This window comes from Lagopus leucura, unplaced genomic scaffold (genome assembly GCF_019238085.1).
Source record: "Lagopus leucura isolate 7727_CA_CO unplaced genomic scaffold, USGS_WTPT01 Super-Scaffold_100157, whole genome shotgun sequence".
In the NCBI taxonomy this organism is placed as follows: domain Eukaryota; kingdom Metazoa; phylum Chordata; class Aves; order Galliformes; family Phasianidae; genus Lagopus; species Lagopus leucura.
This window is the reverse complement of record NW_024962334.1, coordinates 18103218-18127793: the sequence shown is the minus strand read 5'-3', so window position 1 is coordinate 18127793 and position 24576 is coordinate 18103218. Positions and strand designations below refer to the sequence as shown.

The following is a 24576-nucleotide window of genomic DNA, read 5'->3' as shown; positions in this document are numbered from 1 at the left end:
AGCAATTAAAATGGTTTTATATTTTAAAGAGTTTCAAAAAATCACTGTTAATGGCAGCAACAGGCATAATTCACATCCTTTTTTTTTTTTTCCATATAAGTTGAACATGAGCACTAATTTAGTCAGCTGCATGACCTTCTGACCCAAAGCTGTCAGATTTCATTATCTGCAAACTTAGAAAAGCTGAAATTTGTGGCAAAGGACACCTGCATCACTCCCACTGCCACCAGCCAGTCCCAAGGGCAGGACTCGTGAGCAAGTGGGTGAGGGAGGTGGAAGGAGAAGGACACAGCTAGACAGGACATGGTGAGAGAAGGGAGGTGTCTTCCCAGGAAGGGCTATGGAAAGAGACTTCATCAATGATTCTGGAGTAATAAACTTCAGTCCTATCCTCGTTCTCCATCCCTTCCCAAGTTATCACACCCATGACGTTCATAAAGGTGGCCGGAGGCCACATCTGTGAAGTGCCTTAAAATTATGTCATATTATTAAATGTGCATTGTACACGCCAAAAGGACTCAAATCCTGCAGCTCTAGCTTGTCCAAAATGGTTCAGCTAGGACCAGTGGGAATAATAATATCTGGGTGAGAAGGAAAGAATTTTCTTAAGGAAGAGCATGTGCCCAACACCAGGGCAACTGTTGTGAGAGGAAAGGAAAACTCTTATTTTATGCATTTTATGACAGCTATTGCACAAATCTGCCCTCACTTGCTTACTCCCATGGGGTGATACCCTTCTTAGTGATAGTGCATCTTACCACTTTTATTAGCCATTTATCAGCCATCATCTCAAGCTCTTTTTTCATAGAAGTGTAAAGAAATCATACAGGGAGCTCTTACAGCAGCCACCCTTGCCTAGCCATCATTGATGACATTTAGTGCAATCAATCTTATTTCCATCAGTGAAGCAAGGAACTGGGTAACCTTCAGTGCACATAGTTACCAAAATAAGCATTTATAAATGAATATACAATGGACTTATTTAAAAGCAGCACAAAGAGGATTTGAGAGGGTACTGGACTTTATGACTCCAGTATGTGGTTAAAACAGATGGACAAAGAGGTGGGGGGAGACATGAAAGAGTTAGGGAGTTGTAAGGATGGAGTTTTAAGGAGGTTTTCTGGCATGGAAATCAACACGAAGGAAAGAACAAAAAGATCCCTTTGGTCCTTCATTACTAGATTTAAGCCATTTTTATAAAGAATGGAGAAAGGAAAACCTATCCTGCATACATCTGGAGGTCTGGTGATGATTCAGTATTCTCATTTCTTTGTGCTAATATGGAAGAAAAAAGTTTTCAACCCCTCATTCTTCTTCATGCTTCCTGTGCTTACCACCTCTCTTGTGCCAAGGTGCCTATGAGGAACTGACCCAGGTGGAAGCAGCTGCCTCAGGTATCTTCTTGATTTACCCATCAAGCCACTCAGCTCTCAGATCTGGTCTCCTGTAAGAATATTTATGCCCACGGTGGCTGGCAAAGTAGGTAAACTACAACCGAACAATTAAGGGACAGTCAGTGGGAAGGACTGATCCACAGTAACAGGTGAAGACCAGCTGTGCATTACTGTGAGTTAGGAATTTTAAAAGGGAAACAAAATCCCCAAACACTAAAATTGTAAAATTTCACAAGTACTTGATAGTAATTTGCAACTGAAAATATTATTCCAAAAAGCATAGAAAATAATCATAGAATCACTGGGGTTGGAAAAGATCACTAAGATCATCTAGTCCATCTGTCAACCCATCCCCACCATAACCATTAATCATGTTCCTCAGGGCAACATCTCCAGGGTTCTTGAACACCTCCAGGAATGGTGACTGCACCACCTCCCAGGGCAGCCTGTTCCAAAAATACAATACAATACATACAGAGTCATGTTCCCACATTCCTAGTTGCCACCTGATTAGAGGCTGAACAGGTTAACTGCCTGGATTTACACTGCCAAAAGAGTGGAAGAGCTGGAAGAGCATCTTCCACAAAGTAGTTTTTAAGCGAGTCTCTTACTAACTCTCAGTTTAGTCTGTTTCTGCTGGGAATGTGCTTTGTGAAGCACTTCTGAAGCGTTCTCTTTAAAGTATCGAGATCCCCTGCTGAAGTTAAAGCTCTAAAATGGCTGTCGCTATCTATAGCACAGAACACAGGAGAAAAGCAAAGAAGTTATTGACGTTCTTAGAGGAATCAATAGAATTTGGAAGGTTGAAAGGAAAAGGGTACTATAAATTGCATACTTGAATGAATGTAGAATCTATAGCATATATAATTTTGCTAAACTATTGGGGAAAAGAAAGGAAATAAAAAAATTATAAGAAAGTTATAGGTGGGGAAATTCTGTCAGATCATGTAACCCCGTACCCTGATGCTGCACAAAGACCTCAGGTGCTTTCTCTGCCACCCTGCAGACCCCACACCTTCAACAGTCTCAGATATTTTAGACTGCAGTGAGTGCTTTGCTGAAATCAATTGTATTGCCTCTGTCATTATCAGTATTTTATACTCTGCAAAATGATGTTACAAAAGCGGAAGGAAAAAAAATCACGTATTTTTCACGGTCTATTGTGCATTTCATTCTTAGTTCAACTTTGTTTCTGGTTTCATTTTCATTGTCATTTTCATTGTTCACATACCCAAGTGTATGGGAACTGCTGAATCATGGCCTGAACCTCTGATTGATCACCTGAGGTGAGAAATGAGTCAGCCAGAAGAGCACAGCTGAAGGCAATTCACCTGTGCTGCCAGAAGGGGTGGAGCCAGGCTGCACCTCTCCTAGACCTATTTAAGAGCTGGCTACCAGTGGGGAAGGATCTCTTTTGGAGATCTGCTCTGCTGGTGTTCTGTGGGTGAGTTCAGGCTAGGGGTAAGCTTTCTATTTATTTTCTTTTGTTGTCATAATCTGCTTTGCCTAAGGTTTTGTTTTGTTTTGTTTTTTTGTGATTATAATATCCTAATATTCTTTGATTATACACCAAGTTAATCATACAATGAATGCATCAGGTTGCAGGGTTGTTTTTTTTTTTTTGTTATTTTTGCTGTTTTGATTTTTTTTTAATAGTTTCCCAAAAATCTACTACCAGCTTCAAGTTTTTATTTTCAGAATCTACGTATGAATTGAATAATTATACTTTGAGTACATGTTCCTTCATCCATGACACTGAAAAAGGGTGGAACAGGTTCAGACTTCATGTGAAAGCTTCATGTAAACATGCTGCAGAATTCAACTCTGTGAATTTAATCAGGTAATGCCACTACTGATAATGTGGCAACTACAATGTGTGATCATCTACATCTTTCTTTCATTTTTGCAATATTTAACAGTTCTCTCTATTCTTTATAACCCTATTGGGGGAGGGGGAAAGAGGGTGGGGAGGAAGGGGAAGATTCCATTAAGGTTGGAAAAGACCTCTAAGATCATCTAGTCCAGTCATCATCAACCCATTAAACCTTGCCAGCTAAACCATGTCCCTAAGTGCCACATCTCCACGTTTTCTGAACACCACCAGACCCCCTACTGCCACCACCACAGGAACAGTACTTGTGTGATGGTGTGCTTCCCACACCCCTTCTTTCCTTCTCCCAATTTCCTCCTCCGGTCTGGCCTTGCAAGAGAAGCCAGAGAGCAGCTGTACGGGTAATGCTCTTTAATACAGATTAATGAACACAAATCTATCTGAAGCTGGGGGGCTGAAAGAAGGGATAGCAGACAGCAGAGTGCCAATTGAGCATGCAAGCACCTGAAGCTCTGAAGTTAGCACACACATGTTGTTTTGTGGAAATGCTGGCAGAACACATGCAAAGCAGCTTGGATCACCCCAAATCCAAGCAGTTTGTATCCAAAGGAGGCAGTGCCACATTTCTGACTGCTTTCGTCCTTCTAGCACTTTGAGGAGCAGCAGAGGTCACTTCATTATAGCTGTTACTGGCCTCGTTTCTCTGTGCTTCTTCACTACCAAGAAAAACATCGCACCGTAGGAGATACAAGCTTATTTCATTGGCGAGGGGATTCCCACAGCTGTAATAACCGTCAGCACCACTGGGTGGTAGTCGCTTTCTTCAGATGGAGAGCAGAGCCGAGCGGGGGGACTTAGAGCCGGAGACTCCGCCAGAGGCCCTCCTCGGCGCTCCACACCTCATACGAACCGCAGATTTTGTGGGATCCGCACTTTGCCGCAGTCTCAGCTCGTTCAGAGGGCTGTGTGTACCTTGCATCTCTTTTTCAGTGAGTCTACTACTAAGGCGAAGAGCAACGCTAGCTATGCGGAGTCCGGACAGCCCACTCCCCGGCACCTGCAAGCAGGTGGTGTCAGTGTTTTGTTCGTGAGCAGAAACACTGGTGGTGTCCTGGCAGGGTCAGCAACTGTGTCTTTCTGCTTCTAAGGTGGAGAAATACGGTGAATATAGAATGACTGGGGATAGCTAAACATGAGAGTAATGCTTATCCTTCTAAGCCCTCTAAACAGGCCGGTGAGTCTTAGTGCAGCCTGTAAAGGAACGTCTAGTGCTGTCAGCTCTAAAGTGTGTCACATTAAAGTCTTACAAGCTAGAGGAGATGTATTGAGATGCCTTCAGTTCTCTCATGCTGCTGGAGTGCTGAGCATGTTCCAGCAGTCTGACCACACTGTGACTCAAGCAAGGGGCATATTTTTTATACTGCAGGTCAAGATTGGCCCAAAGAGGTTTTTTAGCCCCCTACATCTGGGCCTAGAGTCAGCAGCTCCCTTCCTGTGAGCTGGCAGCAGAATTGGAGCTGGAGGTTTCCAGCACATCAACTTGTGTGCATTTGTGTGATTTGGCTTCTGTGCCATCTCCCCTTCTGCTCGCACTCCCTGAGAAAAGGGCTGTAATTAACGATGCTCCGTGCTCTGTGGATATCTTTATTTAATTAGCATTGTTAAAATAGATGGCAAAAAGCGATCCCTACTCTCCTTTCATGCACACAAAGGGTCCCACAGACAGCAGAACCAGCATTTTCCTGGGAAGCAAACTTTTATGACATGAGGCAGGAATCGTGCATTCCTCAAACACCACAGACAGTCTCTGTGAGTCCGTGTGTGACTGCAGGCAGAAGCAAGAGCCTGAATGCCATTAAGCTGTTGCTCCTCTTGCTGAGCTAGGTCTAGTGTGCTGTTGATTTCTTTCAGCCCCATTGCTGGATTACTACTGTATTGAACAAGGATTGTTTGTTCCTTTTTTTTTTTTTTTTCTCCTCATTGCGTTCATTTCCGAATCACAACGTTAGTCTGGACAATGTATGGAGCTGTCATTGTCAAGGGTCCAATTAGCATGGCAGCAGGAGACCTATCATTCAAAGCAATGTGGAGGAAGTAATTCTGGGGCACATTTTAAGATTTAAGTGATCTGGAAACATGATCTCACAAACATCTTCCACTTCCCAGGAATGGAGGTTTCAGTACTTTATTGTAGTCACCCATTTGCTTGGTACCCAAGTAAAGTAACTTACCTGCAAGCATTTAACTACTGGAGCTGAATGCTTTATTACCTTTGTTTCCTTTACATCAAACTGATCTTCTCTAAGAGCCATATATCACTCCCTGGTTAAAAGTACTGATTCTGCTTCAGCACATCAAGGCATTCTATTCTGTAACACAGTTGTACAATACAAGGAAATGAGAGGGGGGATGTCTCCATCTGGCAGATGATCCTCAGAAGTGGAAAAGAAGATGTGCAGGCTTATGCTATTAAACTTTTTGAGCTCAAATGGAATCCAGCTGTGTAGGATCCACTGCATTCTTGCAGTTAACTACTCGCAGGATGTATATTTTCAAACCCTTTATTTTTGTTTTCTTTAATTGTTGGGGCCTGAGATCATAAACGCCTCAGTGTTTCAAAAGTGAAGTGCAGCTCTTGGTAATTTGTTCTAATCGACTGCCATAAGACATGTCTGCTCCATAACCTTGAATGCTTTTTCTCTCCCCTAACAACAGAATATACTTATTGCAAAAAATAAACATCTGGTTTGAATTGAACATCAAATTGCAGTTAGCTTCAAGTGCCAACTATTAAATTACCTCAAATGTGTTATGTTTGAACATGATTTTTCAAGACAGCTAAATTTTTTAACTGTAGCACAAATGCGTGTGTAAAATTACTTTAGGAGATTGATTCCCTTGAAGACCCCCCCCCCTTTCCCCCTTTTTTTTTTTTTTTCATGTGTGTGGCTTGGTCCCTGTTTGCAGTTGCAGTTTCCAGAAAACACTAATCACAAAGTTTCTTACATAGCCAAATATGCCTCATCAGGTGTTAACAGGAAGAAAAGCTCTGTGTAGACCAACATACATCAACATGCAGAGGGATTGTCACAGCAGTCCAAAACCCAATAAGTCGGACCAGAAAATCATGTGTAGCAAGATTACATCTGCAATTTGGTCAGGAAGCAAAACATTAAAATTGATATCTTCATTTGAAAAAACCCAATCTCTAACAGTATCGGGATGAATATTACAGTCTTATTTGCATTATGCCATTTCAGTCTTACAGCTTTATACAAATTTTGCTTTTTTCATTGAAGTCTCTCTTCATTAAGCTCTCTTTTTGTAAGAGAAATTTCACTTTTTTTTTGCTTTTCTTTTTTTGTTTAAGTATGTTTCCAGCCCCCTCAGTCAGATATATATATATATATATATTTGAACTATTGAAAGCAAATTCAAACAAAGACCAAATCCGCTGTTTTGTTAATGCTCATAATTTTGGTGGGATCGCGACTGACAGAGTTGCTGTGGCTTCTTTATGTTCTGAGGAGGAGGAAAAAAAGTGAATATTTTATTCACTGTGAGAGGGCTGTAAAAGGGGAAGTGTAAATGAAAACCATTTCTACACAGCTCTCCTCCAGACCAAAACAGAGTAGCTGCAAGTGAAGTGCAGACCAATGCTATTATTGTTTACTTCTTCTTCCCAGACACTGATCAAAGTGAAACTACAAGGAGAATTGAAGAAAAAATAAAACTAAAAGCACAGATGACTGCAGCTGGGCAAATTGCTGGCAATTACTCTGATGAATTCTAAATTGGACGTGACCCAGTGTCAGTTGTTGTCTATGCTGTGTTCTCATGGGAAGTGATTGTAATTGTTGTGATGCTCAAGCAAGATTAGTCCAAGGAGGAAGCAGCAATTATAAAGGTGGGGCCATCTGATCTGAAGTTTAAATGTTACTGAACGTTGTTGATGACACTGACTGGTTTTAACTACAACATTTGAGTACTAAAACACAAATTAGGGTTACTGAGAAGTAAGAAGAAAGTTTAATCATAACAAAAATCTACAGAATTACTTCATGTACAGCATGGGAAAAACACTGTTGGCATGTGGACAGTAAATATATGAAGAATGACTTCACTGGCCACACATGTTGTTGGCTTGAGTGACAAGCACAAATCCAACAAAGAATACCAAATGGACACTTTTCATTCAAAAAAAACAAAATCCTTACTAGCCAACTTCATCACTGCTAGACATTCAAAGTGTCCAGGAAGTGGACATATCTGAGCAGCACTCATACTCCAAAATATGTGAGTAGGAGGAAGAAAACAGCATCTTTAACCAGCACTTCTGCTTGTATGACTTTTCCTTGACCATCACTTAGAGAAGTCACCAGATTATAGTCCACGGTAGAATAGCTTCTCAGTTGCTAATATTAAGTAATACACGTCTAGGGCTGAAAGCTGTCAACTCCTTGCTAATTCTATTCTTTAACTTTAGTTTGACAGAGTTATTTCAGTTCATGTTACTTGTTGGCAAACGTGCTGATATAAAATGCAGTGAAAGCCATTTGGTTTCTTTAAGTACTTTGGAAGAGCTGACACTGGTATTTGTGTTCTTGAGGATAACTGAATGAGGGTGTAACATGAAAGTCACTGCCCCAGAAACAGCACAATTGCAAGGAAAAAACAGTAGGTAGGTCAGTCCAGGTGGCAGTGCCCCTTCCCATCAGGAAGGTCATGGGGCACTAAGAAATGAAGGAGTGTTCTGGGACCAGATGTGATGATTAGGCTGTGGGTAACCAAACAGGCACATAGCTGGTACTATTTGCAGTTACACACCCTGACATATAGAAAATGCATTCCAAACATCTGTTCAACTATCAAAGCCAGTTTTAAAAGCAACGTTATTTATTTGCCTTCAATTTTTCCCCCAAAATTCACCTTCCTGTTTATTATTAAATAATTAATATTAATTAATTTATTAAAAATATTAATAGTGAAAGTAAAAAATGGAAGATTCAAAAACCTTAAACTCCTAATTTTCAGCTCAGATGTGTTACATTACATAGAAAGCTGTTCCAAAGTAAGTCCCAAATTCCAGAGGATTCTTTCTACTGCAACATGGAGCAGCTGCTTCTGCTGAAGCTCACGCAAGCAGGCAGATTCTAAGGATCTAAGGTAGGCTAACATCTTTTCTTGCTGAAAGAATTTCTGGAAATCTATTCCAAGTGGTGTTACAACAAAATGATAGAATAGAATTTAATATCTAAGCAGGATTATTTCATTACTTTGCAACACGGTATCTACATCTATTCTTTAACATAATCTACTGAACTGGATATGCCTTGAGCAACAGGGATGTTGAAACCTAATAAAGCAACTGTTTTTTATGTCTGTGAAAGTTGTTGGAGACCACAAATTACTCATTTCTGAATAAATATACTTTCAAATTCTATGAAGGAGATGTATAACCTCACTCACCAATTCAAACAAGGATGTTTGGACAAAAGAAAAGAATGAGAAAGCATGTCTTTGCCTTGGGAAAGAGGATCCAAGTAAAACAGGGAGAAAAGTGTCAAAGAAAACTATCTGCCCTAGAAATGCTCCACAATCTTCTGCAGGAACAATAGGTAGTGGGAAAAGGACTGAAGTCATGGATGTTGCAGACTGCTAGGGAAACTCAGGCAGAGAATGTGTGTGCAGAGCTTTGTATAAACATTATCAAACTGTGGAGCTCTTAGAGCAGGTCCAGAGGAGGGCCACTAAGATGATCAGAGGGCTGGAGCACCTCTCCTATGAGGAAAGGTTGAGGGAACTGGGCTTGTTTAGCTTAGAGAAGTGAAGGCTCCGGGAAGACCTCATTGTGGCCTTCCAGTACTTGAAGGGAGCATATAAACAGGGGGGGGAATGGCTGTTTGCAAGGATGGATAGTGATAGGACAAGGGGGAATGGTTTTAAACTGAGACAGGGGAGATTTAGGTTAGATATTGGGAGGAAGTTTATCACACGGAGGGTGGTGATGCACTGGGACACACTGCCCAAGGAGGTAAATTGTTTGTCCCCAGGGATGAACTTCTGAAGAAACATTCTTGAACCAAAACTTTTCAAGGGGCTTAAATGAGATGGCTGGTAACCCTCTTATTTTCTGAAGCAAGAAGAGAGAAATTGTGTGCAGGAAACTGTTTAGATTTCCTGTGAAAAAAAACCAAAACAGTATAGGTGCTGGCAATCCTCAAAATGTAGTCTATATTTTTTTGTTTGTTTTGTTTTGTTTTTGTTTTGTTTTGTTTTTCCCCAATAAAATATGAAAACAGAGGAGGAAGAATGAAAGTAAAAGAGTGAAGGAAAGATAGAGAAGGAAATTTTAAATTGAAAGTACAGTCAGTAGAAGAAAACAAAAAAATTATATAAAAGAAACCAAATAAAGCATTAATGGTTGCATTTTACAAAATGCATATAAGTTTGTGCATGTATTTCTTCTTCCCTGAAAATGAGCAGGGCTCCCTTCTCTCTATCCCTAGTTCCAAAAGTCCAAAACTGCCAAAAGTTCAGCTACTATTCTGGACATCCAGTAGTGCATGGAGACCAACTTGGCTGTGGTGTCTCTCCTTCCAGCTGCCCCAGGGCCAGGAAGGGCCTGGGATCATACCAAAATTGCTTACTGCTGAACAATGTAGCTCTGCTGCTGGAGGCAGAAACCTACTGTGCAGATGGGCCATTTTTTCCAAGAAATATCTGTCACCAGAGATCTCTGGCCACTTAGCTGGAAGAGGAGTGGTAGGGAGAGTGTTGAAACAGTGATAAAAATAAAAAAATAAAAATAAAAAAAAAAGAGAGAGAGAGAAAGAGATCTCTCTCTCCTGAATGTCAGACAGGGATATAGGAGTGGTATGATTCTGCAGAATGAAGCAATCCTATGGGATCTTCTGGCCTTGACTTTTTATAATGTGGTCACAGATGCTGCATGCTTCAACCCTCCTCCTTCCCCAAGCCCATGTTGGCTGTCCTTCTTGTCCTCACTGCAGTTTTATCTTCAGGAAAAGTCTCTCTGTTATTTTCCCGTTCTTGCCTCCTGGCTCCACAACTGATCCCAAGAATACAGTTTGTCCTCTGGGCTCCTCACCCACACAGCTGTGGTGGAAATCTGGGGGTGCTGCTGCCTGTCTGTTTCCCTGCAGTTGCTCGTCCCTGGCAAGCAGAGGGAGGCTGTCCTTCACATCCCATCCAGCCGGGAGCAGTCTGCAGGGACTGAGTGCTTGCACACAGGGAAGGACTCTTAAGATCCAAGCAGGAGCAATGGGAAGCAGCAGCAGCAATGAGCAGGCATGCTGCCAGCGTGATACTGAAGGGCCAATTTGAGCCCAACAGCCTCTAGCACCCTGAAGGTCTGAAGCTGAGGCTCCTTAGTGAAGGCTTAATTGTATGGACATACAGCATCATCATCCCAGTCATCATGGCAGCTCAACGTGTGTCTTCCCTTCTATGATGCCTGATTGTTTGCTCACCTTTTAGAGTGGGATGCCATTTGATACAAGCCTGTTATTTACCCAGTAGAAATTTGTTTCTATCATTTAGGCTTTGTCATTCACAGGTTATCTGGACAGAGAGCAACAGTGTGTACTGCCAGCAGTGCCAATCTCTAGTGCATGTGAGATGGAAGGACAGAAGGAATCAGCGTGCACCAGCAAGCACAGCTGTTACACTAATAGCACTTGTTCTAGCCTAAACTCAGTGTGAAAGTACAGCTTGTTTTCCTCCCACAGCTTTATTCAGCACACCAGTAAACAAGGGAATCACAACCTTACACCTGCACAGGGAACACTGAAATCCTACAGTGTATATGGAAAAAATGCTCAAAGTCAACATGCATCAACGTGCAATAGAATGCTGGCACAAAACTGCAGTCCACTGGGGATATTTTCTGCTTAAGGAATAGTTTTGGAAGGAAAAACGTGTCCCCTATAATGCCTTTTGGTCATTTGTTTTTCTTCATCCTTGCCTATTTTTCTGCTGCTTGAGATGACCCTTGTTGGGAGAATCTAGACAGACTGCTAGAAGTGCCACATTACAAAGAATTCAGGTTTGTCACAGTTAGTTGCTCTTTCTGCTGAATTTTTTTAAAGCAAAAGGGATTGAGTTAATATGTTTTTACTGTATCAGTTCCTCTGCTCTACTGTTTCCCATGGCCTAGCAGAGGAAGTCTGACTGCCAAGTGTTTTCTCATGTTGTTTAATCTGATACAAAAGGTCACCTCAAGTGTCCTTTTGGAATTTGCTCTAGAGCTGAGTATAATAGGTGGCAGCCCAGAGAAGAATGTATGTTGCTAAACTTTAGAAATGTTTGGGGTTTTAGATACAAACAGATGTTTCCTTTTGGTAGCTTCATTTTCCGTGTAATATTCCAACAAGTATAACAGGCGTAGCTGAATCACAGATGAACATTTTCCAAAAATTAATTAGCTTCACACACTGTGTCACCAGTAATGAGAATATGACTTCACAGTTGGGTGAAAGAAATCAGTAATTGTTTTGTTTAATCAGACCCCAGTTTAAATAGACAACCAATTCTTCTTAATATCCAGAACTAATTTTTGCAGTGAAAGCAGGAAGACAGAAAGACTGACTCATGTTCACGTTTGATGCAAATTGAAATTAGCAAAAATTGGGCTGCCTTGGGATTCACCATGCTACTCCAATTTGTATGCTGTATTTATGTTGATAAACTAAATATAGGAAAAACAAATTAATCTGAATAAACTAGTAAGCAACTAAGTTTTTATGCTGTAAATCTGCAGTAACATTTCTTAGTAACATATAATAAGCAGTTTTAACTACATTGTCACATTTCTCCAAAATGTCACATTTCTCCAAAATAATCCTTCTCTCCAAAGTGATACTTAGCTTTACGTAACTGCACATGGATAGCCAATAAAATCTTTCTGGATATATGGAGAGGGTTTCTGTCCTCTCAGGACAAACTATTCCGTACTACCTTTTCAGATGCAAAGCACTTGATCTTAAGAAGTTTATATGTGTGAGTCAGTCATAATGACTTCCAAGGAAAGGATGAGTCAGCAATATCCAGAATTTGAGGATACAATAAGGACTGTAGAAATATTAAACAAAAGCTATTAAAAACGCTTCAGCTTTACAACTAAGCACACAGAGCATCAACTCCAGCTACTGATCTCAAAACACACAGAGGTCATTCCATCTCTCTTTGGAGTTCTGATGTAATGACCCACTGGCTGTAGTTATGCTTAAATACTTAAGACAAAGGAAAAAGGGGCCAATTACACAGCAGGAAACAAATAAAGCGAGAAACAAACAAAGAAATAAATAAAAACAAAAGCCATCCCCCAAGGGGACCTGAGAAATACAGGCTAAAGCCAGCAGCATGCAGAGGAGAAGGATGTGCAAAATGAGAACAGTGTTTTGGAGAAGTACGTTGGTTTTGTAGATCCTCTGTGTGATGTATGTATTACTCCTGTCTTGATTATTCAGATTTATGAATAAAACCTCAGTTTCTGACTATTCCTGTCTGATTCTGACTGTTTTAGGTCGAAAAAGGACTGTCTGAAAAACAGGAAGCTATGCAATCCCTTTGATGTGCAAACCCATGCAGGCAATAAAAGCCCCCAACGCTGTCCAGGATGTCAGCATTTTACGGCCTTCTGTAAAGAAACTTAGGAAACTAGGTTCATCCAAAACAGAAAGATCAAATACACAGAACAGGGGAGCTCTGACAGCTATTCCCCTCTCAGGAGAGAGGCAGCAGACTTTCAGAAGAATCAGACCAAATTAGAAATCACTGGGGCTGTCTGCCAGGATTATTGTCAGCTGAATGGTAAAGCTTTAGGCAAGGAACACATTTTCTAAATTCATAATCCTTTCCTCTTGTACTTTGTTCATATGACATAATAACAGCACACATTACAAGTACTGGTTGTTCTGGACAGAAGTGCAGACTGAGTGGTTACAGTAGACAGATCAGGTTAAAACTGAGAGTGGGAGATTCAGCTCTTGACAGCTCCTTGCAGATAACAAAGAAGAACAAAAGGCATCAAATAATTATTAGGAGTTAAATGGGGATGGTCACACATGAATTTGGGCAGCTATCTATGTAATGGATAAAACACTGAACTTGAATGCCTCCATCAGCCCACCTTTTGTGCATTTTTAAGGCATCATGTTTTCTATGCACCTGCAGCTTCTCAGACTGGCTGCTCAGCATACCTTAAATACATATTTCAGTTGCTTTTGCTGTGTTACTGCAGAAACTTCCAGCCAAACAGAGAAGAAGGTAATAGCATGGGGGAGAAAACAAAGAATACTCTGGAAAAAGAAAACAAAACAAGCAAACAAACTGATATGCCCTACAGGTAAAAAGTCAGTACTGGTGATGTTTTGCACATACTCAAGTTGTGCAGTGTTCCCAACCTCAATAGCCAAATGAATATTCCACTGAATACACACAGTCGGATCCTGCCACTGCTGTTTGCCGTTTACAAAGTTCTAATCTAGAAGTTCTTTATTGCAACAATAATAAACAAGTTTTTTAAAAGAAGAAATAAAAAACAACGACTAATCAACCAACCAAAAAAAGTCTCCAACACTTGTTTCAGGTGTTAGAGACTGGCACTGCCTGAGGACTAGGAAACCTTTTATTTTTCCTTTTCCATAGGTGACTGACTGCATAGTGCAAATCCTTGTAGATTAAGATGATTTTCTATCATGATAGAAGTGAAAAGCTTAGAAGTACAAAGCTGTATGTGAGAACATCAGCAGTTTTCCAGGTACCGCTGTGCTAACTGGAATGGTTTTCATTTTTAGCGGATTGCATGAAGATGCACCATCGAACTGAAGCCCAGTATGCCTGAGGTGCACTTGCAAGGGTAAATTTAGCCAACAAATGCCTCCAAAATACATGTGTGTTTGTATCGTTACAAGGTAGCAGCTTGGAATTCATCACCATTTTCTGGATGGGACGTGCTCTAAGTACCTCTAAGTAAGATCTTTTTGATGCTGCCTTTAGTGTAAAACCTATTTATAGCTTTACAGTTGTAAAGCCAGCTTAGGTCAATATATATGTGTTACAGAATAAATACATCTTCTCACAGAATCACACAGTCACAGAATCACAGAATGGCCAGGGTTGGAAGGGACCTCAAGGATCATGAATCTCTAACCCCCTTGCCACATGCAGGGCCACCAACCTCCCCATTTAATACTAGCCATCCTAGGAGAAGGATTCTGACCCTGAATGTCTTTTCCATGTGAGCCATGAGAGTGAAAGGAAGGGATGTCTTGAGCTCCTGCTGGGACTCTGCAGTCTCAGTTCTTAGGGATATATCCGGGCCGGAAAACCAGAAGCCTCTGCGCTTGCCTTTGTGCCAGCAGAATCCTATCAGCGAGGTCACAGTGAGTCATTCCAATCACAAACTGCTTCTGAATAAAATAACTTCAATTTAAGCAGAAATTATTTAAAATTCATGTATTCCTTCTTCCTCTTTCTGAGAGCAGACTCCATTTAAAACAGGTGTTATCTCTATTTCAAATCAGACAAAACAAACAAAAATATCTAGAAGAATCCTATCCTCTACTTCTTCCTAACGCAGAGCCTGCTCTACGTCCTCCTCTCCATGCCCACAGTCAAAATTTATGATAGAATTACGTGGGCTAACCAGGAAAAAAAAACAAAACCTCCATTATGCTGAGCTTTAAAAACAAGCTAAGAAAAAACAAATAACTGAAAAGATACCAGGCTAAATAGAATATCCCTAATCTGTTTTGCTGAAGGAGAAAGCACAACACTGCTTTTTAAGATGTTCAGAGTTAGGGTTTGGAATTAACAATGATCATGAAAGATTCCCTCTTTTAGATAATTATCACCTGAGAAAGGTGTCTCCATGCCAGTTAACACTCAAGCTCATCACTTCAAGCTGTATTTTTTCTTTTTTTCTTTCCTTTAGAGAAAGAGAGATTATTACACATGGATTATCAAATTAAAAATAAATATACCTTGAAGATCCAACACTGCGATATACACCAGATTGTAAATTATCATACATTCTCTTCAAATTCTTAGATTGTTCCTTGTTAATAAACATCCTTTCTGTGTTTTCAGGCAGTTTTTTCCAGCTATTTATTTATACTTTATTATCCATTTAAATTCCTATAGCCTTGTTTGTGAAAACAAATGAAATATAGATGTATTTATAAAAACATACCAAAGAGCATTTATGTAAATAAACGTCCCTGCAACGATAGTAAGATAAATATTTGTGTTCGAAGACAATTGACTATTTTTCTACAGGAATTTAATTTCTATGGGAATTAAAACGTGTTTTTGAGAAAAGTCAACTTTTTATGGATAAAAACACAACAACAGTATTGGGACAGGCAGCCAAAACTACGATATATTTAGAATAGAGCAAAAAGAACAAATCCAGCATCCAACATACACAGTTTCCTAACATTTAGACCATATTTCTACATAACAATTATCAGATTATAGATAACATCTATAGCAGCATCTCTCAAAAGAGTAGCCCAGATGAAAAATCAAGTATCTCACCATATATACACAGTTTGGCTACTTGGTTTTAAAACTCAGTTTTTTAAAGCAAAGTTGCACTTGTGGACCTTGCACACCATACATACATCCTTGTTGGTCAAATAAATATGGCTTTAGGAAGTGAGAGAGTATTTCTCTTACTCAGTGAAGTTCTTTTCTGCAACTACATTGTACTGTGGAAAGAAACTGCAATTTAAATGTAGGTTTACTAATTAAATAATTATCCTGACAGAACTGAAGTAGACTCCTCTTCTTCCTATCAGTTCCTCACCTTCTCAGTCTCTCCCAGGAAACAGTAAGAAGGGAAAGGTAGGTTCAGTTTGCAGGCCATTAACAATGTTCCAGTAAAGGTATGAACTCCTCCATATAGGATTTTAGTCTAATGAGAATAGTCTAGCTTTTCTTGGATTGAGGACACGTGGGATGCCAAGAGTATCTGAGACTCTTTAAGCAGCTTCCTGTCTCTGGCTGCATTTTTCCTGCCTCTGCACTGCACCCCTGCATATTGCCACTACCACTTGTGCAAATTGAGCAGGATCAAAGAAACTGAGCTGGCCGAAAAAAATCAGGGAGAAGAGGGGTACTGGGAAAGGTTATTTTCCTGGAGGATTAATTTTGGAGTTCACCTTCCAGCTGCACAAACAGCACTAGCTGACAGCAGAGAAGGGCCAGGGACTGTGAGAGTGAGCAGGAGGTGGGCAGAGGCAGCTGAAACAGCCAGGGCTGCTGGAGGGAAACCCTCCTACCACTTGAGAATCTCCTGCAGTAGTCCACTGAATTGGATAGGACATGATTTTCAGCCTGTGATAGATAACCTGCCCAGTGATTGCTTACTGGCAGAAGGGTGCTCCGTTCGCTCTTCCTCAGGTTTCCTAGACTCCTGCAGGAGACATGGCAGTAAAACTTTCTGATAGAAGGAACATTCTGGTCACAAACTGATAGCATACACACCCATTCAGAAAGGGCTATTTTTTACAGTCATTCTATTAAAAGGACCTTACTTTAAAAATGACACAGGTACATCAAAATACTACTGGTGAAAATAGAGCCATGTAACATTAATAACATTCAGTTGCCAAATGTCACTGACATTTCTATTTTCCTTGACCACCTGCTAGTCCAGACACCCCTGCCAAAAAAAAAAAAAGAAAAAAAAAAAAGAGCTGTAACATCTGTGCATACAGCTTAAGTATTCCTAAAGTTACAGTACATGTGACTTCTATGATGTCACCACATCAACTTTTTTTTTTGTTAGGAAGATCTACATATTTACTTGTCCCAGGCTGGAACAACCAGCCATTTCATTCCTGAGAGGTTTGTATAAATTCAGAAAAAATCAATGAATTCTTAACTAGAACAACAGATACATGCTCAATATGACATATTTGTATCAGTAGCCTGATAATACTGAATTGATATTATCTCAAACACTCATAATTTCCTATTTTGTTTAGAAAGGATCATTAGTTCTTAAATGTAACAGCATCTGATTATTCTGCCTTGGGCCAGTGGTTTATCTGTCACAGAAATTATCATTTTAATTATTTTAGTGTTTGTACTATCCTAACGTAGTACAACCCAAATAAACAACATGATGTATGGTGGAAAGGTGTGAGAGAATGAACTAAGAGAAACTCTGAAGAGCTGCAATCATAAAAATAAGCAGTCCTAGTAATACCAGGAAGTTACAGCTAGTCCATATATCTCAGATCACTCTTCAATCAATATAACACACCAGTTTTCCTTCAGCAAATGGATTTATTGATGTAACTTTTTATAACCATGTACAGCATCTATGCATCTCCCATTGGAAGAATATCCAGCGATAGAGCTAATGTTAGTGTAACACACAGCTTTACCCAACAATTCTCATTACATTTCTAACAACAAACAGTGGTGTACTCCACAGATGGTCATAAATGGCCAAAGCACCCAGATGATCAAAAGAATAGAAATGTAAGACTCTGATCAAAAAATAAAGAATGATTCTGGATTCCTTCGCTTTAAATTTTGTTCAGTGCTGTGTTCTGTAAGCGCTATGAATTTTATTCCACATACCAACAACTGATCTTGGCCTTTGATATTCACCAAAACTGCTGCCTGTCAAAATGAAAATCTGAAGGGCTTTTTGCTGCTGACTCGGGAATCAAACTAAAGTTAACTCTGAATTTTTCTCTCCGTTTAATAGGCAAAGGTCAAGACAAACTATCTAGTTCCTTTCCACTCCCCCTGATTGAATAAAAATCCCTCCAAACTTTAAAGTCTTGTTCTCTCCATTCAGCCACTGAATTCCAATTGAAGTTAGCAGTTACCAGGGTCTTTTGTAAACAGTTGATCATCTCAAAAGAAAGAAAAACTCCAAATTGTCTACTTGCAATTATGGTAATAAAGAACTTGTAGTCACAAACATCTCATGTCAGTGATGAACGTGTGAGATGAATGTTTCCAAAGACCACCAATTACCTCCTTCCAGCCATTCAGTTCAATGAGAGTTCATCTGAGGTTGCACATTAAATTCAAAGGAGAACAAGTAGTATCAGTGGTCTCAACAATTTACCAAACTCCATCTAGAACATTTGCATTTAAAGTGTAACCACAGTTTGGACATTTTTAATTAGTTCATTTTTAGACCACACAGAGAGAATTATTTATGTAAACTAAGCCACCATATCTAATAGTAACATAACAACATTCTGTAAATATTTAAGAAAGTAAAACTCCAAGAAAGTAGAGAGCAATTGATCATAAAATGATTAGCATTGCTCTACTAAGAGAAACAAAATTCCAATCAAAAGGAAAAACAAAAACAAGGCACACATACAGCTTAAACTTAATATACTACTGCACAAGAGTTTAACTTTAATACTGCTCACTCAGCTACACAACACACAGAATCTAGATTAATATACAAAAATGTTTTATTTCACAGTGAGGTACATAAAGCTTCTAACTTTAGTAGGCTAAGGCTAAGAAAAGATTGCCTGTTATGATAAAGAGTTTCACATTTCTGACATATCCATAACAATTACTGTGAAGAAAGGCACCAATATTATTTATTCATTGACAGTTTGCTTCTGCATCCACTCCTTGAGAAATGAAGATGGATTATCTGAGGGTCAGTGACCTACTGACCATCATGGACCCAGAGAACTAAAACACACATTCATGTGTACAAGTACCCAACAGCATTTATTAAAAAAAAAAAATAATAATAATAATCAAAAAATAGCTCGTTTGTAAACATATTACAAAATTCTGTTAGTTTTTTCCTAGTGGTGTCAGCAATATATTCCTGTAAAACTAACCAGCTGTATTATTGTTTCCCGTTTACAAACAAATAAGAGAACACGCTTATGCACATTAAATTGCCTCACATTTGAGTTAAAAAGGCACAGCATCCAAACCATCCAGCATGATACGGGCATTCCCAGCCCTCCGACTGACCTCCCAGCTGTATGGTTCGAGAGTAACAACATAGAAGAAAGACATTTAGTACAAATTGTTTATTAAGAAGGGCTTGCGCCTTGAAATGTCAGTTCAGACCATCCTTGTGCAGGGATGGGATGCTGTCAACTGCAGTCTGGGAAAACCACCTGTAAAATGTGACACTTAAATGTATGTTGGCATACATTTGGCAGAAGAATTGGCACAGTTGCTGTCGGTGGTAGTTCCCTCACACCAAGGCACGGGTAAGGTCACAGATGAGTTGTTTTAATGGGTTAGTGATGGTTTGCAAGGAAACAGACCTCGAAGGTGAGTAAACAAGCCCTCCACTGCCAATAGTCCCCTGCTTGGGCTATGGGCCTGGTGGTGGGTGAAGGCAGCAGCAACACCATAGCTCTCCCTCTTGCAGGCCGTGACCTTAGGGAGATGCATCACCCCCTCACCGACCAATGGTTGCCTCATCCACTGCAGCTCCAGGTAGGCCAGCTGGGAGGCAGGCTTTCAGGCACAGGGCAGCTGGGAGCTGTAATTCAGCAGCTCAGTCAGTGAAGCGCTGCAGCAGGTGGTCATCACCGTGCCGGGTGCTGCCACTGTCTACAAAGCGCTCGCAAGGGAACTCTATGAGGTCGGCCTCGCTAAGTGCACAAGCAGCACCACGGGGTGGACGGTGGGACTGGAAGCCCGAGAAGTCGGCAGACACACCGGTGCCCATGGAGCGGAGCGGCCGGCGGGTAGAGTAGAGCTGCCGTACATGAACGGGAGCCGCCTTCCGCCGCCGCCGCCCCAGCACCTTCTTCCGAAGCAGGCGGGAGGCCCAGGCGGCCAGCGCAGCAAAGAGCAGCAGCGCGTTGACCGCCAGCAGCACCAACGTGAGGAGTTGCTGGTCGGGGCCGCGGGGCCCGCCCGCCGCCGCCGCACCGCCCTCGGGCAGGGTGACCAGCCCCGCACAGTGGTCCCGCGGCGCCACTGGGCACACGCGGCCGCCGAGCACACCCTCGACGCACACAAGGTAGGGGGTGTCCGGGCGCAGCTCTCGCAGCGTGGCGGCTGGCTCGCCGCGCTCCGGCAGATAGACAAAGCGCTGGAACTTGACGGCCGCGCCGAAGCGGTCGAAGAGCAGGCGGAAGCGCGCGGGGCCCAGCAGGCGGGGGCTACGGTGAGGCCGCACGGCCCAGCGCACCGTCACCGAGCTGGAGCCCACCGCCTCCACCGACAGGTTGCAGAGGAACAGCTTGTTGAATTCGCACGGGTCAGACACCAGTGGTGGCACGCCGGAGGATGGCACAGAGCGGGGCTTGCCGCCGCGCCGTGGCCAGGCCACGCTGGGTGGTACCGGCCCCCAGGCCTTTGGGCGAGCAGGCGGCGGCGTGGGGCTGGGAGCCTCCGCCGCGCCCTGCGATGCCGCAGTCTCGTCTTCAGGTGCCTCCAGCAGGCGGGCAGTGGAGGCAGACGGAGGAGGCGCGCCCGGGGGCCCACGAGCCAACCCCATGGCCCTGCTGCTATTGGCACCCAGCCCCTCAGCGGCCGGCGGTGGGGATGCGGAGGGAGAGGCGCCGTCGAGGCAGGCGCTGCCGTCGGGCGGCGGCGGCAGCTGGCTGTCCTGCAGGTAGTCGAGGTACTTGCCAGCCAAGGCAGGCGGCAGGTGGCACTGCACGAAGACGGTGAGCAGCCGGCCCTGCGAGTGCCAGGCCCCCAGCCAGTGCTTGAGGCCGCGGAGGCGGCAGTCGCAGCTCCAGACGTTCCCTTCCAGCTCCAGGCGGTAGAGAGCCGGGCTGGAGGCGAAGACCTCACCGGGGAGTGTGGCCAGTGCGTTGTCTCGCAGGCTGAGCTCCCGCAGGTGGCCGAGATGGCCAAAAGTGGTGGGGTGCAAGGCGGTCAGCGCGTTGCGGCTCAGATCCAGCGCCTCCAGGCTGCTGAGCGGCTCCAGAAGTGTGGCAGGAATATGGCTCAGCTGGTTACCCTCGAGGCGCAGCTCTTTCAGCGAGCCCAGCCCCGTGAAGGTGTCTGGTGCCAGGTGAGCCAGTCGGTTGCCACTGAGTGAGAGCTTGGCCAAGGCAGATAGGTGCCGAAAAAGCCCCCCTGCCAGCTGCTGCAGGCTGTTGCTGGCCAGCAGCAGGGTGTGCAGGGAACGCAGCGGGCCAAAGAGTTCTGGGTGACGAAGGGAGCTCTGCTGGTTCCCAGAGAGGTTAAGGAAGCGCAGCCTGGCCAGGCCAGTGAACGCCCCACGGCTCAGCCAGCGGATCCGGTTGGACTCCAGATGCAGGTAGAGCAAATTGGGCAGCCCCGAGAAGGTGGAGTCACCCAGCGAGCCCAGCTCGTTGCCGTCCAGGCGCAGCTTGACCAGGCTGCTGAGGCCAGAGAAGGAGGCGGCGCTGAGGCGGCCAATCTCGTTGGCATTCACGTAGAGGATGCGCAGCTTGGCCAGTGCACTGAGCGTGCCAGGGGCAAGTGCAGGCAGCAGATTGTTGCCCAGGTAGAGCTCCTCCAGCCGGCCCAAGCGCTCAAAGGCCTTGGGATGCAGCGAGCGGATCCGGTTGTACTGCAGGTCCAGGCGCTGGAGCCCGGCCAAGCGATGGAAGTCAAAGGCAGAGATGTTTGCGATGAAGTTGCCTCCCAGGCTGTAGGTGAGGACATCCTGGGGCTCGGCGGCCTTGGGCACGGAGCGCAGGCCCCGGTTGGTGCACAGGAGGTGCTGGTGCTGCTGGCAGTCGCACGGCTCGGGGCAGATGGGCTCGGCCGCGGGCAGCAGCAGGAGGAAGAGCGCGACGGAGACCCACGGCACCATCAGGCGGAGCCGGCGCCGCGCCCCCATCCCGGGACGAGCTGAGGGCTGCTTCCCCCGGCGGCTTTGTGCCCCTCCGGCATCCCACCGCTCCCCGGCGGCTGCTAATCGGCCCCTCCTCTGCTCCGCTCAGGACCGGGCTCCGCGCTGGGCGGGCGGGCGCCGCGGCCGGTGCGGGTCGCGGTGCTCGACACCATGGGCTCCCGTCACCGGAGCCGGCCGGGGCGGGGAGCGGCGGGAGGGCGGCGGGTGCCGGGCTCTGCCAGGGGCCGGTGCCGCAGAACGGAGCCGAGCGGCCGCCCGCTGCTCCGCCGGCTCTACCGGGGGCGGAGGGGGCGGGCGGAGCGCGGGGATGGGGCGGGCGGGGCGGGGGGAGCCGGAGAAAGACGAGCTCAGAAAGTGACCGAGAAAAACTCAGCGGAAATTCGTACTTCCCACACTGTGCCCTGGGGGAGCGGAGGATCGGATGGAGCGGGGGAGATGGAGCGCGGCAGGGAGGGAAGGGAAGGGGGCGGGAGCCCGCGGCCCGTCCTGGCTCGGCCCGGCCCCGGCAGCGAGCTGGGGCCAAAGTGGGAAAGTGGGAATTGGAACCGGCTGCGGCCGCCTAACGCCACATGGGCTGCAGACAGAGCTGCGCATCGGGAGGGGGAAGGGAGGAGGAGCACGCGAGCCACCCCCACCGCCCTTTCCCTTTTGCAGGTCGCATTTAGGAACCTGCCAAAAGCAATAGTTACGGTTTGCCCCAGATTAAGGGCTAGGTTTTGTTTCAGCAGATGGGCAGTCGGAAGAAGCAGCCACCCGTAGCACCTCAAGGAATGAGTTTTCCTTCATCCTCTGCACCAGCCTGCTCGGGAGGTTCCCGGCACAGCGGCCAATGAAGTTGTAGCTCAGCATCTTCAGCTCCATGAGGCTCTTTGGATGCTCTGTTGAAATAAACTCAGTTTTTCAAAAATCTCTCTCAGCAGTATCGAAACTCCAAGTGAAAGGAAAGTGTCAGAAAGCATGCTGAAAAGCAAGGAGGCTATGTACCCGTCCATTCACTGCCTTGCTTTTCTTTCCTGTTGGCATGGGTTTTGTTTCCTAAGATACTGCCAGCGGGGTAAATGAGTGTGTATGGGCAGGAGGAAATGAGTATGTATGCAAGCTGTTTAAAGCTGTCACATACAACAAGAGAAGGGAGATAATGCCCAAAGTGCCATGTTGGAAATCCCATAAATACTTTGGAAACTGTGAAGTTGTGCCCAACCGTATACATTTGAATACACTTCTGGATCATGCCTGTTCTCACACCAGAAAGAAGGCTTCATATAGTGGTGGCTGTGTTTGTAGTGGCAGTATCAATGTGAGCAGATAGTGTGGTACAGGACTTTGTGCTGAGGCCTTGTTGCCCACGATTATGGAGAGGAACTACTTGGAGCTAACTCTGACTTAATTCTTCGGTCTTGTGGTTGGAGGTTAAAAATCACACTCCAAATCTGCTCCAAGGATGAAGCAAAGTATTCTACGTGGAGACTGTCATCAGATTTGTTTCAAAAGCACAGTATCAAGCAGAAGAAATCTTGAAGAAAAGTCATGAATCAGTCAATGAACTATCTCTATGAGCATCTTGATTCTTAGCTCCTTTAGTTACATGAGGCTTTATGAAGGGGAATAATTTTGTAGTGGTTACTGTGTTGTGCTGCTATGGGAAGTCATGTTTAGGACAGGAGAGGACATTTTAGATAACCTGGGCAAATTCTGCAAATCAAGTGAGCAGCTATGAATTATGATGTGCTCTGTGGGAAAACCCAGTGTGAATAACAGTTTACTGGAATATAGTTATGGCAAGGTGGGTTGGTTAAAGGGAGTTTGAATTTAAAGCTAGAGAGGTGTGTGTTTTGTTGGTGTGTTTTGTTTTGTTTTGTTTTTGTGAGAAATGACAATTACACCAGACAGTTTTGATAGTTTAGAAGAGTAAGCAAAAAATATCCTAACTGTACCCCAAACTCTACTCAGAGGCAAAGATGCCATAGCATATTGCCATCAAAAATGAAAAATTTCTAGTTAAAAATAGTGGTGATCAGAGTTGTCAGATTCCAAATCCTGTTGACTCCTGGAGATATTTCTGCTATCTTGTCATCAAACAAGCATGTTCTTAGATATTTTATTTAGAATTGTGGAATTGTGTAGTAAATTGTTGCTGCATTGTTTTCTGGGGATAAGCAGAAGTTTATTTGTTGAGTTTCTGGCTTGACTGTACATGCTTCATTTTGAGCAGTATGATCAGTTAGGCATTTTTTCCTACAGTGAGTCTAAGCAAGTTTCACATGATGAATTTTTTGCTTTCCTTTTTTTTCTTCTTTTTCTGTTACAAAAGATTTTCTCCCAGCATTTGTTCGTCATACTGATGCCCATGGATAAGAATCCAGAGCTTTTAGCTCTTATTTACTGAATATGTATCGCTTGCCTGGTTTTTTCTTTTCAGTGTCTGTCATATCGAGTCTAATATTAAGGACAAAGTAGAGCGTTCTCCTTGCTACAAAGACTGTATTTCTTTTCTCACTTTCAAAACTACTATAGTA

General features: G+C 43.7%; 1 protein-coding gene and 1 long non-coding RNA gene across 2 annotated transcripts; one reads left to right on the top strand and one right to left on the bottom strand.

Moving 5' to 3' along the window:
* The first annotated feature begins 3097 nt into the window (after window positions 1-3097).
* LOC122189725 lies at window positions 3098-4545 on the top strand. Its single transcript, XR_006181942.1, has 2 exons — window positions 3098-3234; window positions 3874-4545. It is a non-coding gene; the product is annotated as an uncharacterized LOC122189725 (long non-coding RNA).
* A 12982-nt stretch (window positions 4546-17527) lies between these two features.
* On the bottom strand, window positions 17528-22045 carry TRIL (TLR4 interactor with leucine rich repeats). Its single transcript, XM_042888628.1, has one exon. The coding sequence runs from the start codon at window positions 22043-22045 to the stop codon at window positions 19772-19774; it is 2274 nt and encodes a 757-aa protein (XP_042744562.1). The 3' UTR covers window positions 17528-19771.
* Between the last annotated feature and the right edge of the window lie 2531 nt (window positions 22046-24576).

Bases quoted from the DNA above. Each gene is read 5' to 3' on its own strand.
- TRIL (XM_042888628.1), bottom strand. From the start codon at position 22,045: ATGGGGGCGCGGCGCCGGCTCCGCCTGATGGTGCCGTGGGTCTCCGTC.